The sequence below is a fragment of the Zophobas morio genome, unplaced genomic scaffold, assembly GCF_036711695.1.
Source record: "Zophobas morio isolate AGI-343-1 ecotype UQ-CSIRO unplaced genomic scaffold, CSIRO_AGI_Zmor_V1 ptg000002l, whole genome shotgun sequence".
Classification (NCBI taxonomy): Eukaryota; Metazoa; Arthropoda; class Insecta; order Coleoptera; family Tenebrionidae; genus Zophobas; species Zophobas morio.
The window spans coordinates 7246108-7263308 of record NW_026972107.1 but is presented as its reverse complement, the minus strand read 5'-3'; the positions used below and the strand labels follow the sequence as shown (position 1 = coordinate 7263308).

Genomic DNA, 17201 nt, shown 5'->3' with positions numbered 1-17201 from the left:
TAAACAAATAGTAAAACACGGGACTTTATTCAAAATAGTGTACGATTTAAATCGTACATACAATTTTTAGCTATATAATTGCTGATAATAACTAGACACAAAACAAAGTTCCCGAAAATAAAACTGGTTATTTTTAGCTAATTACAGTCGAACACAACATAACCACTGTCGCGTGCATATTGAGCCATAATTTGGTAAAGATTTGTTTACTTAATAATTTTTGGAAACGAATTACACATACGTTTTTTTCCGGTAACTATTCATTACTATGGATTGTTGGTAAACATGATAATTGTTGTTTGTCTGAAATCAGTGATAACCAAATACGTTTGATGTTGCTTTAGAAACGAATGTTATAAACATAATGCACTTTGCGGGCAGACGCTGTAACAAATACATTATCACGAGATATGCAAAAGCTCGTACATCAAGTTGGTTTAAGAAAATCTGTCACTGTATTTTTAATAAGAATTTATGATGTTCTTGAGATAGGTAACAAAGCTATCATCCGAGATGAATTATTGGTTGCTTATCTATCGGGAAACAAACACACTGAAAATGTTTTAAAAAGTCAGCTGATGTTTGAGATTTATGATAGGCGACGAGTAGTTACTAATCATTGCAACGAAGCGGCACAAGTCACGAATTGTAAAGCCAACTTGATATGCGATGTTTTATAATTATCTAGTACAATGCACAAATTCCGTGAAGAGTTCGGAGAACTATTCGTGAGATAATCAATAAAATATATAATTTGTAAAACGTGTTGTATAAAACCACTAAAAAATAAACACTTTCTTGTTGTTGAAAAAAAAAAACCAACTACAAAATTTTCTGTGGTTTTAACTCACTTTGAAATATTTTTTAACTGAAAGAAGACACCAAAATTTCAAAAATAAGCAATGTCCAACGACTTAAGTTTTAAACAATTTTTCACTTGATAAATTATTATTATTATTATAGGTTTTATGGAAGTTTGAAGAGACCTTGCAAATTCCTACAAGGTGTATTGGTTAGGTTTCAGAGGCAACTTATTTCATGTAAATAATTTTGTAGATTAAAAAGTTAGCCCCGCCCACCCACCCCTTCTTCAATTCAGTGAACCAATTGCTTTTGTTTTAAAATAAAGCATGGCTTTCACATCACCAAAAAATAAACCTTGGGTAATTCATTTCTTTTTCTTATTGTCGCGTTTCAGAGATGAGGGAAGTTCGCCTAAATAATATTACATTTCATCTGCATTCTATCTGCAGTAATTTAATTTTCTTAAAGGGAGTTGTAAATTTTTCGAAATTTTCCTCTCGAAATTCTGTCCAATTCATTCAAACACAAAATACATTCCTTAAAAAAAAAGACAGTGGGGCTCCAAGATTCTTTCACTCAGAAAAAAAGACACAAGAGGCCCTCAAGTTTCATTCTCATTAAAAAAAAAAATATATACTAAATTTTCTGTGGTTTTAACATACTTTGTAATATTTTTATATAATTCATTCCATTCAATTTAAAATTTTTTTCCCAACTGAATTTGAAATTTAGGATTTATAACTTTTAAACAACTTTTTCAATCGATAAATAGCATTATTACTGGAATTTTAGTATTTACTGAAGTTTGAGGAATTCTTGAAAATTCCTATAATGTTTGCAATTTTGAACAATGTCTTGATATTTTTAGAAATTATTTTTCTATAAGGCGAAATGGTGATGATTTAGAGGCAGCTTTGACCTAAATAAATTTGTAGATTAAAAAGTTAGCCCCGCCCACCCACCCCTTCTCCATTTCAGTGAACGAATTGCGTTTGTTCTAAAATAAAACAAAGCTTCGGCATTACCGAAAAAAAACATATTACAAAATCTTTTGTGGTTTTAACATATTTTGTAATATTTTTTAAGTGAAAGAAAACACTAGAGTACGCAAAATATACAATATTTAAATTCATTCCATTCATAATTAAATTTTTTTACCAGCTGAATTTGAAATTTAATATTTATAACTTTTAAACAACTTTTTCAATCGATAAATAGCATTATTATTGGAATTTTAGTTTTTATTGAAGTTTGAGGAAGTATTGAAAATTCCTATAAATTTTGCAAATTTTGAACAATGTCTGGTTATTTATATTTTTAGAAATTATTTTTCTACGAGGTGAATTGGTTATGATTCAGAGGCATTTTGACCTAAATAACTTTGTAAACTAAAAAAGTTAGCCCCGCCCACCCACCCTTTCCTCATTTCAGTCAACGAATTGCATTTGTTCTAAAATAAAACAAAGCTTCCACATTACCGAAAAAAAACATATTACAAAATTTTCTGTGGTTTCAATATACTTTGTAAGATGTTTTAACTGAAAGAAGACACTAAAGTACCAAAAATATACAATATCTAAATTCATTCCATTCAAATTTCAATTTTTTTAGCAACTGAATTTCAAATTTAGGATTTATAACTTCTTAACAACTTGTTCAACTGATGAACAGCGCAATTATTAGGATTTTAGGGTTGACTGAATTTTCAGGAGATCTTGAAAATTCCTATAATTTTTTACAATTTTGAACAATGTTTGGTTGCCAATATTTTTAGAAATTATTTTTTGTAGTGTATTAGTTGTTCTTCGGAGTCAAGTTTGATCTAGATAATTTTGTAAATTAAAAGAATTAGCCCCGCCCACCCATCCCTTCTCCATTTCAATGAACCAATTGCTTTTGTTCTAAAATCTCGAGCAATTCATTTCTTCTGCTCATTGTTCCGCTTCAGAAATGAGGGAAGTTCACGTAAATAATATTACATTTCATCTGCAACCTATTTACAGTAACTTCATTTTCTTGAACAGAGTTGTAAATTTTTCGAAATTGTCTTCAAATTCATTCAAAAACAAAATACGTTTTTAAAAAAGACATGAGAGGCCCCTTAGATTTTCTTAAACTGTTTAATAAACAAAACATACGGGCCCCCAATATTTTTTCTTCTACTTAAAAAAAACATATTACAAAATTTTATGTGATTCTAACATACTTTTTAATATTTTTTAACTCAAAGAAGACACTGTAAAGTACCAAAAATATACAACATCTAAATTCATTCCACTCAAATTTCAATTTTTTTACGAACTGAATTTGAAATTTACGATTTATAAGTTTTAAACAACTTTTTAGCATTATTATTAGAATTTTAGGATATATTGAAGTTTAAGGAAATCTTGAAAATTCCTATAATTTTTGTAAATTTGACCAATGTCTGGTTACTGATATTTTTGGAATTTTTTTCCACAAAGTGAATTGGTTATGATTCAGAGGCAAATTTAACTTAAATAACTTTGTAGATTAAAAAGTTAGTCCCGCCCACCCACCTCTTCTCCATTTCAGTGAACGAATTGCGTTTGTTCTAAAATAAAATAAAGGCTTCCACATTACCGAAAAAAAAACATATTACAAAATTTTCTGTGGTTCTAACATACTTGGTAATATGTTTTAACTGAAAGAAGACACTGAAGTACCAAAATATACAATATCTAAATTCATCCATTCAAATTTCAAATTTTTTACCAACTGAGTTTGAAATTTAGGATTTATAACATTTTAACAACTAAAAAGTTGTTATTAAAATGTTAGGATTTATTGAAGTTTGAGGAAATCTTGAAAATTCCTATAATTTCTGCAAATTTTGAACAATGTCTGGTTATTTATATTTTTAGAAATTATTTTTCTACCAGGGGAATTGGTTATGATTTAGAATCAACTTTGACCGAAATAATTTTGTAGATTAAAAAAGTTAGCCCCGCCCACCCACTCCTTATACATTTCAGTGAACGAATTGCGTTTGTTCTAAAATAAAAGAAAGCTTCCATATTACCGAAAAAAAAATGTTACAAAATTTTCTGCGGTTTTAATATAAATTGTAATATTTTTTAATGAAAAGAGACACCAAAATATCAAAAATATACAACATCTAATTGGATTCCATACAAATTTCAATTTTTTTAGCAACTGAATTTCAAATTTAGGATTTATAACTTCTTAACAACTTGTTCAACTGATGAACAGCGCAATTATTAGGATTTTAGGGTTGACTGAATTTTGAGGAGATCTTGAAAATTCCTATAATTTTTTACAATTTTGAACAATGTTTGGTTGCCAATATTTTTAGAAATTATTTTTTGTAGAGTGTATTAGTTGTTCTTCGGAGTCAACTTTGAACTAGATAATTTTGTAAATTAAAAGAATTAGCCCCGCTCACCCACCCCTTCTCCATTTCAATGAACCAATTGCTTTTGTTCTAAAATCTCGAGCAATTTATTTCTTCTCCTCATTGTTCCGCTTCAGAGATAAGGGAAGTTCGCGTAAATAATATTATATTTCATCTGCAACGTATTAACAGTAGCTTCATTTTCTTGAACAGAGTTGTAAATTTTTTGAAATTGTCTTTACATTAATTCAAAAACAAAATAGATTCTTAAAAAAAGACATAAGAGGCCCCTAGGAGTTACGTTAACTCTTTAATAAACAAACCACAAAAGCCCCCAATATTTTTCTCCTTCTTAAAAAAAAAACATTACAAAATTTTCTGTGGTGCTAACCTAATTTGTAATATATTTTAACTGAAAGAAGACACTAAAGTACCAAAAATATACAATATCTAAATTCATTCCATTCAAATTTCAATTTTTTTACCAACTGAATTTAGGATTTTTAGTTTTAGTTTGACGAAATCCTGAAAATTCCTATAATTTTTGCAATTTTGAACAATATCTGGTTACTGATATTTTTAGAAATTATTTTTCTACAAGGTGAATTGGTTATGATTCAGAGTTAACTTTGACCGAAATAATTTTGTAGATTAAAAAAGTTACCCCGCCCACCCACCCCTTCTCCATTTCAGAGAACGAATTGCGTTTGTTCTAAAATAAAACAAAGGTTCGACATTATCGAAAAAGAACATATTACAAAATTTTATATGGTTTGAACATACTCTATAATATGTTTTAACTGAAAGAAGACACTAAACTACCGAAAATATACAATATCTAAATTCATTCCATTCAAATTTCAATTTTTTTACCAACTGAATTCGAAATTTAGGGATAATAACTTCTAAATAACTTGTCTAATTGATAAACAGCATTATTATTGGAATCTTAGGGTTTATTGAAGTTAGAGAAGATCTTGAAAATTCTCTGTGGTTGCCGATATTTAAAAAAAATATTTTTTCTGCAGAGTGTATTGGTCGTGCTTCAGAGCCAATTTTACCTAGATAATTTTGTAAATTAAAAAAGTTAACTCCACCCACCCACCCCTTCTCCATTTCCAATTGTTTTTGTTCTAAAATCTCGAGCAATTCATTTCTTCTCCCCTTGTTGCGCTACAAAGATGAGGGAGGTTCGCGTAAATAATACTCCTATTATATTTCATCTGCAGCCTGTTTACAGTAACTTAATTTTCTTAAACAGAGTTGTAAATTTTTCGAAATAGTCTCCAAATTAATTCAAAAACAAAATACATTCTTAAAAGAAAAACATAAGAGTCCTCTAAGATTTTCTTAAACTCCTTAATAAACAAAACACAGGGCCCCTAAAATTTTGTCTCATTCTTAAAAGAACCATATTGCAAAATTTTTTCAGCTTTATCACACTTTATAATATTTTTTTACTGAAAAATAAGATTTATATAAGGTAAGATAATTCTGGCCGGTTTATAGTCAGCCGAAAAAAAAATCTGCTTAGTATATTCTGGTAACGAGGAAACACCGAGGAAAAATGGAAGCACGCGTATATATTTTCATCATATTAACAATCTAGAGTCCGAAACAATAGGTTCCCGTTTCCGTCTGTCTGTCTGTCGTCCGTCCGGGAAAAATTTAGACTGAAGGATAAAAGTCCGATTTTTTTTTAACTTAAAAGTCTATAAAATATGGATTCGGACACTGGTGCTCTTGTGTACCATGGCTACTGACGCTTTTTGAAAATTCCCGATATTCAGATGGCAGAATCCGCCCTTCCCCGTGATGTCTCGTCTTTGTAGTAATTTGAAAGAATCTTGGATATCTTTCTCTGTGTTGTTTTTGAAGTATGTGGTTTAAAAGAATCTTGGGTTTTGTTTTTGACGTAGTTTTAAAGAATCTCGGAGATCCCTTGGGGTACACTTGGGTCTGATTTTTGAAGTAGTTTAAAGAATCTCGAAGACCCCTTTTGTTTTGTTTTTGAAGTAGTTTGAAAAAACATCGGAGACCCCCTTTTTGTTTTGTTTTTGAAATAATTTGGACGAATCTTGGGAGCCCATATCTGGCTTTTCAAGTAATTTGAAAGAATCTCGGGCACCACTTGTGATTGGTTTTTAAAGTACTTTGAAAGAATAGTGGGAATCCCTTGTCTTGTTTTTGAACTAATTTGAAAGAATCTTGGGGATCCCATGTCTTGTTTTTGAAGTAATTTGAAAGAATCGTGGGTACCACTTGTGATTATTTTTTGAAGTAGTTTGAAAGAATCTCGAGAATATCTTGTCTTGTTTTTGAAGTAATTTGAAAGAATCGAGAAGAACCCTTGTGTTTTGTTTTTGAAGTAGTTTGAAAGAATCTTGGGATCCCTTGTCTTCTGTTTGCGGTGGTTTTAAAGAATCTTCGGAGTCCTTCGTCTTGTTTTTGAAGTAGCTTGAAACACTCTTGAAGGTCCCTTGCCTTGCTTTGAAAATATTTTGAAAGAATCTCACGGACCACTTTTGTCTGGTTTTTAAAGTAGTTTAAAGAATCTGGAATACCCCTTTTGTTTTGTTTTTGAAGCAGTTTGAAAGAATCTTCGCAGTCCTTCGTCTTGTTTTTGAAGTATGTAGTTTGAAAAAATATCTGTGACCCTTTTTGTTTTGTTTTTGAAATAATTTGGACGAATCTCGGGATGCCATGTCTGGCTTTTCAAGTAATTTGAAACAATCTCGGGCACCACTTGTGATTGGTTTTTAAAGTACTTTGAAAGAATATTGGGAATCTCTTGTCTTGTTTTTGAACTAATTTGAAAGAATCTTGGGGATCCCATGTATTGTTTTTGAAGTAATTTGAAAGAACCGTGGGCACCACTTGTGATTAGTTTTTGAAGTAGTTTGAAAGAATCTCGAGAATATCTTGTCCTGTTTTTGAAGTAATTTGAAAGAATCTTGGGGATCTCTTGTCTTCTGTTTGAGGTGGTTTTAAAGAATCTTCGGAGCCCTTCGTCTTGTTTTTGAAGTATGTTGAAACGCACTTGAAGATCCCTTCCCTTGCTTTGAAAATATTTTCAAAGAATCTCACGGACCACTTGTCTCTGGTTTTTGAAGTAGTTTAAAGAATCTCGAAGACCCCTTTTGTTTTGTTTTTGAAGTAGTTTGAAAAAATCTTGGGAGTCCTTCGTCTTATTTTTGAAGTAGTTTGAAAAAAATACCGAGAACCCCTTGTGTCTGGTTTTTGAATTAGTTTGAAACAATCTTAGGATCCCTTGCCCTGTTTTTGAAGTAATTTGAAAGAACCTCGGAAAACCTTTTTGTTTTGTTTTTGGTGTAGTTTTAAATAATCTTGGAGACCCTTTATCTTGTTTTCCAAACTTGCTGAACCACTGGGAGAAAAATTTACACCGACGTCTGAAAAGCCAAAATTTTACTTCATTTAAAAATATGTAAAATTTGGATTTGGACACTGGCGCTCTGGTGTACCACAGCTACTGGCGCGATTTCCAAATGGTTCAATCTGCCGCTGGTTCAAACGTAAACTTACCTAGTGGACGGGTGCATACTCACGCTTCTGCTCCTGGATGCTGGTTATCTATATGTGCTTAATAGTGACATTCTTTCGTAGAACATAAACATTCGAAGTTACGTATGTACCCCATTTCCGCAGAATAAGATGAAGACACTGTGTAAATTTTATAAAATAATATACTCCTGTACTTGTGGGTCATGAATCTGCCGTGACATGTTTTACGTAGCCAACGAACGGAACAAGTACATTTTCGCTCATCATTTTTTTAGATATCTTTTTTAATATGAATGTCTGATTTTTTTTACTTCTGCAATGATAAATTGTAAAAGGAACAGAATCAATTGATTTCTCAGTCGATAATTTTTATTACTTTATATGTTTTTTTCCTATCAGGCGCCGCTGCGTCTACACTGTTCCGTCTAGAGGACAATAACTTCTGCAGTTATCTCTGCTGTTTTACTAAGACGATAAACACTTCGTCTTCAAACATAACTGTAGAAACCTACACTTTAATATTGAAAAAAAAAAACGAAATTAATCGAAAACACAATAGTTTCTTATCCAGTCTAGACAACTAGTTATTTTCAGCATTCGAACAAAAAATGTGTTATTTGAAAGTCACTTTGCTCATATTTAATAGTTCAGCTCGCTGCGCTCGCCATATCCGTTGCCGCTAGACAGCGCAAAGTCAAACTTTTACTCGAGATTATGATTACACGTATAGCATTACGTATGAGAACTGGGTTATTAAACCACAAGTAAGGAACGTCTGACGCTCTCACTTCCAGTGAGTTCCATTTAAAAATAGTGTCAAGTCATTACGATATTTTACAGTAATCGTAAACGTTCAAGGTAATCAGTTCAATAGTTTGAAAGACAATACGTCAAATAAATTTCTGCCAGACGAATCGCGTGCAAATATACTGAACAGAAGCCGCAGTTTTACATTCCACTATCTCTAAAACTCGAACATAAATTAAATTATTATTTCAAGTGGGTAATAGTGAATAGAGTTACCTTAGACGTTACTTTCGTTAAATTTATAGCCACAGTTACGTCGGTAGCGATAACCAGCTTAGCAAACAAATCATTGGACTTTTGTAGACAAACCTATCAGCTAACAAAAACTACAGTTTCGTCCACTTATCGCTAGTAAATTCACTACAGACGGCGCGATACATCAAAAGCCCCACTAATCCTCACCGTGATTTCATAGCCAATACCACCTCCTATTTTCTTTCCGACACTCGCAACATTAACTGTCAGTGATCGCCTTCCCATCGGACTCTTATCTCGCACTGCAGTGATAACCTGATTCCATCATATCCTCACCCGCTTAAATGTGTCGCGTGTGTTTATAAATACCATGGCCTTTAAAATTCTCCTCCTCTTCAGTCTAATAATAGCGGGACACTCGTACAGGATTCTGGGACTCTTCCCGCACCCGGCCTCCAGCCATGTGAACGTCTTCTACCCACTGATGAAAGGGCTGGCCCTCAAGGGCCACGAAGTCACCTTCGTAAGTCATTACAAATTCCCAGACAAGATCCCCACTTTGCAGCAATTACAAATCGAGAAATCCGAAGAGGATTTGGTCGGTTTCGTGGACATGTCATACCTGAATGGGGCGAGATGGCAGATGTACTTGAACAACGTGTTTTTAGCCTACCTGGGGACGCTAGCGTGCAAGAATCTGGCCACGCCGACCATGCAAAAGCTCTTGAATAGCAACGAGCACTACGATATTGTCGTGATGGAGTTCTTCAACACGGATTGTTACGCTCCGTTTGCGTATAAATTTAACGCACACTTGGTGGGACTGAGTTCGTGTACTATCATGCACTGGACGAACGAGCGGTTCGGGAATATTTACAACCCGGCGTATATTCCGATAAGTCATATGGACTACAGTGATCAGATTACTTTTCTGCAGAGGGTGGAGGGCACGATCTCGGTGCTTTTGCACGAATTGATGTACAATTATATTTTGAGATGGAACGATGAGAATATTGCGAGGGAGTACTTCAAGGAGGATTTTCCTCCGTTGACTGATATTGTGCACAATGCGAGTGTGTTTTTGATTAATGGGCACTTTAGTTTGACTTTGCCAAGGCCTTTGGTGCCCCAAATTGTGGACGTGGGAGGCATACACGTAGGGGAGGTGAAGAAGCTGCCAAAGGTGGGTACTATTATTTGTGTTTGTTTTATGTAGTAGACGATAATGGTATAAAATGTATTATTTATTTACAAATTTGGTAAACTGACGGAAAACAATAACAGACATGAATTAATTAAAATTTTTAATGGACTGTTTAAAAAAATAATAATAGTGAGCGTCGCGCTATACTTAAATGGAATTTGAAAACATTACGATTTTTTAGCGTAATAATCATGATAAGTATATAGGGTAAGTGTTATATTATGTAACATACGGCTTATCTCTGAAACGGTTTATCATTGTCTATTGATTTGACATTGCGTTTCTATACATTAAATTGTTAACTGTACCAAAACCCGAATCATAGCTTCAATTTAGTTGGACGATAACTTCAGTCTTGTTAGGGAAAAAATGACATTTTGTTGAAGATTTAGTGTATCTACTACCGTTAGATAGATTTATGAGTTTTTTCATTTTTAAATTTTCGTTAAAGGTGGATATTTTTTTTTCTCTCTCTGCAACATTTTCAAATTTCGTTATATTAAATTTTGCAAAACCCGTCCCATTAAAAATCACAGACGGACAAACGTCAGCCGAACAGACAGTCAGACGGAAACACAAAGGTAGAATAATATACTAATTACAAAAATCTTGTTGCCATATCAAGAACTTCCGAAATTTTTCAAATCCTTTGAAAAACAAAATTCCAAATTTCCTTGAATTTTTTCAATTTCTCTCAAAAACAAATCACCGGATTTCCCTGAAATTCTTCAAAATGTTTCCCAAATTCTTTCAAAAATAAAACAACAGGGATCCCAAGACTCTTTCAAATTCGTTCTAAAACAAGACACCAGAAACACTCAAAAACCTTAGCAATTCTTTCAAAGATAAAACACCATCTGTCTTCAAGATTTCTGTATATTCTTTCAAAAATAAAACACTAAGACCTTCAATTTTCGAGCAAATCCTTCAAATTTCGCTGAGATTCCTTCAAAGTCAATCGAAAACAAAACACCAGATTTTCCTGAAATTCTTGAAAATTCTTTCAATAATACACCAAGAAGACCGACATTTTTTGAAATTGTTTCAAGCACAAAACACCAACAGCTTCCGAGATTCTTGCAAATTCTTTCAAAAACAAGACTTCAAATTCCCTGAGATTCTTTCAAATTCTCTCAAAAACAAAATATCAGATTTCCTTGAGATCGTTTGAAATTCTTTCAAAAATAAAACCACAGGAATCCCCGAGATTCTTTTGAATTCGGACTAAGACAAGACACCAGAAACCCCCAAAATTTTTGTAATTCTTTCAAAAATAAAACATCAGATTTCCCTGACTTTCCTTAAATTTCTTTTAAAAACAAAACACCAAATTTCCCGAGATTTCTTTCAAATTCTTAAAAAACCTCCAAATTTCTTTAATTCCTTTCAAATTATTTGCAAAATAAAACACCAAGGTTCCTCAAGATTTTTTCAAATTCTTTTAAAAACAAAGTACCGTGTGCTCCTGAGATTATTAGAAATTCTTTCAAAAATAAAACCAGAAGAATTCTCGAGATTCTTTCAAATTCGTTCCAAAGCAATGTACCGTGGACTTTCAGCAGCCTTCGAAATTCTACCAAACATAAAACACCACGGGTTTCCAAGATTCCTTGAAACTCTTATAAAAATAAAACACCAAGAGTTTCCGAAATGCTTACAAATTCTTTCAAAAACAAGTCTTCAAATTTCCCTGAGTATCTTTCAAATTATTTAAAAAATTAAACACCAAGAGTTCCTGAAAATCTTCCAAATTTTTTTCAAAAACAAGACTCCAAATTTCCTGGAAATTCTTTCAAATCCTTCCAAAAACAAAACACCGTATGCTCCTGAGATTCTTAGAAATTCTTTCAAAAATAAAACCAGAAGAATCTTCGAGATTCTTTCAAATTCGTTCCAAAGCAATGCACCATGGACTTCCAACAGCTTTCGAAATTCTATCAAGGGTAAAACACCACAGGTTTCCAAGATTCCTTGAAACTCTTATAAAAATAAAACACCAAGAGTTCCCGAAATTCTTACAAATTCCTTCAAAAACAAGTCTCGAAATTTCCCTGAATATCTTTCAAATTCTTTCAAAAATTAAACACCAAGAGTTCCCGAAAATCTTCCAAATTCTTTCAAAAACAAGCCTCCAAATTTCCCGGAAATTCTTTCAAATCCTTCCAAAAACAAAACACCGTACGCTCCTGAGGTTCTTCGAAATTCTTTCAAAAATAAAACCAGAAGAATCTTCGAGATTCTTTCAAATTCGTTCCAAAGCAATGCACCATGGACTTCCAACAGCTTTCGAAATTCTATCAAGGGTAAAACACCACAGGTTTCCAAGATTCCTTAAATTTTTTTAAAAATAAAACACAAAGAGTTTCCGAAATTCTTACAAATTCTTTCAAAAACAAGTCTCGAAATTTCCCTGAATATCTTTCAAATTCTTTCAAAAATTAAACACCATGAGTTCCCGAAAATCTTCCAAATTCTTTCAAAAACAAGACTATAAATTTCCTTGCAATTCTTTCAAATTTTTCCAAAAACAAAACATCGTATGCTCCTGAGATTCTTAGAAATTCTTTCAAAAATAAAACCAGAAAAATCTTCGAGATTGTTTCAAATTCGTTCCAAAGCAACGCACCATGGACTTCCAAGAGCCTTCGAAATTCTACCAAGGGTAAAACACCACGGGTTTCCAAGATTCCTTAAAACTTTTTAAAAATGAAACACCAAGAATTCCCGAAATTCTTACAAATTCTTTCAAAAACAAGTCTCCAAATTTCCCTGAGTATCTTTCAAATTCTTTCAAAAATTAAACACCAAGAGTTCCCGAAAATCTTTTAAATTCTTTCAAAAACAAGACGCCAAATTTTCCTGAAATTTTTTCAAATCCTTCCAAAAACAAAACACCGTATGCTCCTGAGTTTCTTAGAAATTCTTTCAAAAATAAAACCAGAAGAATCCTCGAGATTCGTTCAAATTCGTTCCAAAGCAATGCACCATGAACTTCCAACAGCCTTCGAAATTCTACCAAGGATAAAACACCACGGGTTTCCAAGATTCCTTAAAACTTTTTAAAAATAAAACACCAAAAGTTCCTGAAGTTTTTACAGATTCTTTCAAAAACAAGTCTTCAAATTTCCCTGAGTATTTTTCAAATTCTTTCAAAAATTAAACGCCAAGAGTTCCCGAAAATCTTCCAAATTCTTTCAAAAACAAGACTATAAATTTCCTTGAAATTCTTTCAAATCTTTCCAATAACAAAACACCGTATGCTCCTGAGATTCTTAGAAATTCTTTCAAAAATAAAACCAGAAGAATCTTCGAGATTCTTTCAAATTCGTTCCGAAGCAATGCACCATGAACTTCCAACAGCCTTCGAAATTCTACCAAAGATAAAACACCACGGGTTTCCAAGATTCCTTGAAACTCTTATAAAAATAAAACACCAAGAGTTTCCGAAATTCTTACAAATTCTTTCGAAAACAAGTCTCGAAATATCCCTGAATATCTTTCAAATTCTTTCAAAAATTAAACACCAAGAGTTCCCAAAAATCTTCCAAATTCTTTCAAAAGCAATACTCCAAATTTCCCGGAAAATCTTTCAAATCCTTCAAAAAACAAAACACTGTATGTTCCTGAGATTCTTAGAAATTCTTTCAAAAATAAAACCAGAAGAATCTTCGAGATTCTTTCAAATTCGTTCTAAAGCAATGCACCATGGACTTCCTACAGCCTTCGAAATTCTACCAAGGGTAAAACACCATGGGTTTCCAAGATCCCTTACAACTTTTTAAAAATAAAAAACACCAAGAGTTCCCGAAATTCTTACAAATTCTTTCAAAAACAAGTCTTCAAATTTCCTTAAGTATCTTTCAAATTCTTTCAAAAATTAAACACCAAGAGTTCCCGAAAATCTTCCAAATTCTTTCGAAAACAAGACTATAAATTTCCTTGAAGTTCTTTCAAATCCTTCCAAAAACAAAACACCGTATGCTCCTGAGATTCTTAGAAATTCTTTCAAATATAAAACCAGAAGAATCTTCGCGATTCTTTCAAATTCGTTCCAAAGCAATGCACCATGGACCCCCGACAGCTTTCGAAATTCTTTCAAAGATACACTAAGAGTTTCCAGGATTTCTTAAAATTCTTTTAAAAATAAAAGATCGAGAGTTCCCGAAATTCTCACAAATTCTTTCCAAAACAACTCTCCAAATTTCAGTGATAATCTTTCAAATTCTTTCAAAAATGAAACACCAAGAGTTCCCGAAAATCTTCCAATTCTTTCAAAAACAAAACACGTGTGCTCCTGAGATTCTTAGAAATTCTTTCAAAAACAAAGCCAGAAAAATCCTCGAGGTTCTTCCAAATTCGTCCCAAAACAATACACCATGGATCCCAACAGCTTCCGAAATTCTTTCAAAGATAAAACACTACGTGCCTCCAAAATTCTTTAACATTTTTTCAAAAATAAAAGACCTGCTGTTCCCGAAATTCTTCCAACAAGACTCCAAACTTTCTTGTACTTCTTTTAAATTATTTGAAAAATAAAACACCAAGGGCCCTCAAGATTCTATCAAATTCCACAAAACACCATGTATTCCTGAAATTGTTAGAAATTCTTTCAAAAATAAAACCAGAAGAATCCTGGAAATTTTTTCAAATTTCTTCCAAAACAATACACCATCGACCGCAAAGTCTTGGAAATCCTTTCAAAGATAAAACACCACGTGTCTCCAAGATTTCTTACAATTTTTTCAAAAATTAAACACCAAGTGTTCCCGAAATTATTTCAAATTCTTTAAAAAAAGACTCCAAATTTCCCGGCCCCCAGGATTCCTTAAGAAAATAGTTCAATTTATTTAATTCTCCATGGCCAGCTGGTGTTACAGATTTAACACCCTTAGATTACTTTTTGTAGAGATATATAAACGATTTGACAGATTTACGACCTTTGGGTGATTTAGATTAAAAAATTGAATTAGGAATAAACTAATAAGACTTTTTTTTGTATGTTTTCTATCGTGCCTTTTATTTCTCCAATAGGTAGTAGTTTTGAAGGAATGATACTTTTTTAATTGCTTCAAACCAAATAATTTCTGATTTGATCGTTTCTAAAATGAAAATATATCATCAAATTTCTGGAACCAGTAAATTTTGGGTAATGTTCGTAACTGCAAAACTTCATGACGCAGTTTAATTTTTTTGGAATAATTCATGTAAGTAAACATAAAATCGCCATAAAATATTATATGACCGCTAAAAAATTACAATTTAAATTTTCGCGGTAACGTCATCAGTTCAATGTTGTGAATGTCCACCGTCCAAATTAATAGTTTTTGATAATTTCGAATGTTATCTATGTAAAACGAGGACGACAGTCTGGAGTCACAGGTAGACGGAAGCAAGGAAACTGACACTAGGTGACTAAATTCCAGAATGTTCTTAGCGTTGTTATGTTCATGGCGTGTTTATAAACAATCATTGTCAATTATTATGTGTACTTTGTAGTTGCAACAGGTTTGACATGACAATTAAAAGATTTGTTTATGTTAAGATGATCTAACCTGGGTAATATTAATAAAACCACACTTTTCTACTAATCTGAGTTTTTTGTGTTTTCAAAATTAAATTCACGGAAAATCGAAACTTAAAATTTCTATATGTTATTGTCTAAAACAAAAACTGCCAGTCATTGCGGTGATTTATATCCACCCAAATAAACAAAACATGACTCAAACTACAAACACAATTAGAAAATTATTTTCCAATCAGAACTACCAACCACACTCAACCAACTCAAAACCAAGTGACAATTACATATCATTATTGACCGTGAGCGCTACGAACAACCTATTATATTTAACCCAATAAAAACTTTTCCGCGAGCCTACGTTACTCAATACAATCGCCTATAACAAAACTCATCGCTATTCTCCGAGTATAAGTAAATTACAAAGGTTATTCATCCATATTCCACACACAAGGTCGTGACGCAATCATAAACATGCGCTAGTCCCACGTTATCAATCCCAGATAACACATTTTTCGCCTGACATAATCACCCGATGAAAATGTGGGTTGCGACTGTACTGGTAGTGATTATCGCCAGCGGGCATTTCTACAAAATTCTTGGGTTATTCCCAGACGCTGCCAAAAGCCATGTGGGCCCCTTTTTCCCGCTGATGCGAGCCTTGGCATTGAAAGGCCACCAAGTCACCTTCGTGAGTCACTACGAATTCGCAAAAATTGCCGGGTTGGAGCAACTAGTGATCGACAACCCAAACGGTCTAGTGATGGACGTCCTAAACGTGTCCGCTTTCGTTCCCAAGACGAGATTTGGCACCTACTTGAGTAACGTAATGCTGGCTTACAATGGATGGAAGACTTGTTACGAAGGCTTCTCGTCTCCTACTTTCCGGGACTTGCTCAATCGTGACGACACTTTCGACATCGTCATCTTAGAATTTTTTAACACCGATTGTTTCGCTCCTTTCGCTTTTAAATTCCAAGCGGTTTTGGTTGGAGTGAGTTCTTGCCTACCCATGCACTGGACGAACGAGAGATTTGCTAATGTTTACAACCCTTCGTATATTCCGTTTGCGCAGATGGACTTTAGTGATCGAATGACTTTTTGGGAGAGAGTGGAAAATACTGTAGTCGGGGTTTTTAATGAGGTTTTGTTTAATTATTTGGTGAGGTGGAACGATGAGAGGATCGCGAGGACACATTTTGGAGAGAGTTTTCCCTCGGTTGGAGAAATTGTTAATAATGTTAGTGTGTTGTTGACTAATGCACATTTTAGTTTAAATTTGGCGAGACCGGAGGTGCCACAGGTGGTTGAAGTCGGGGGGATGCACATTGAAGGAGCGAAAAAATTACCACAGGTGGGTGCGTTTTTAGATTTTGATGGGTATAGAAGCCAAATTGTGGGTTAATACTTATATAACGAGAGTCAAGGTTGGTAGTTCTATGATTATGTACACAACGTGACTTGTATAAATTAATCGCAATTTTAAAGTAGATAAATATTAATGGTTAGTTGGTTTTTGTTGTGTCCTAATTTTTTTTAGTTAATCCACTCTTGATAGTCTTCATTCGAAAACAGTGTTTATGTGATTGAAGGCGATCGTTAAAAGATGGACCATAAGTTAGTTAACTTCAAACAATATCATAATGATGTCTATTAATTTTTTAATATTGTTCGTCAGAATAAGTGAAGTCAAGCTTGTAGCTAATAAATTTTAAATACTGTCAAATTCTAACAAACTAAAGTTACAAACTTCTTATAATTATGTTTGGAAA

At 33.0% G+C, this 17201-nt stretch overlaps 1 protein-coding gene across 2 annotated transcripts in view; it reads left to right on the top strand.

Moving 5' to 3' along the window:
• The first annotated feature begins 8872 nt into the window (after positions 1–8872).
• Positions 8873–17201, top strand: part of LOC135126359 (UDP-glycosyltransferase UGT5-like) — a 67368-nt gene continuing 59039 nt past the window's right edge. The window contains exon 1 of one of the 2 annotated variants that reach the window (XM_064052446.1): positions 8873–9890. In XM_064052446.1, the coding sequence (XP_063908516.1) occupies positions 9078–9890 (813 nt within the window). In that variant the 5' untranslated portion in view covers positions 8873–9077. Of the gene's footprint in view, positions 9891–15966; positions 16784–17201 lie in introns of those variants that run through there. The other variant, XM_064052455.1, reaches the window with a different exon arrangement.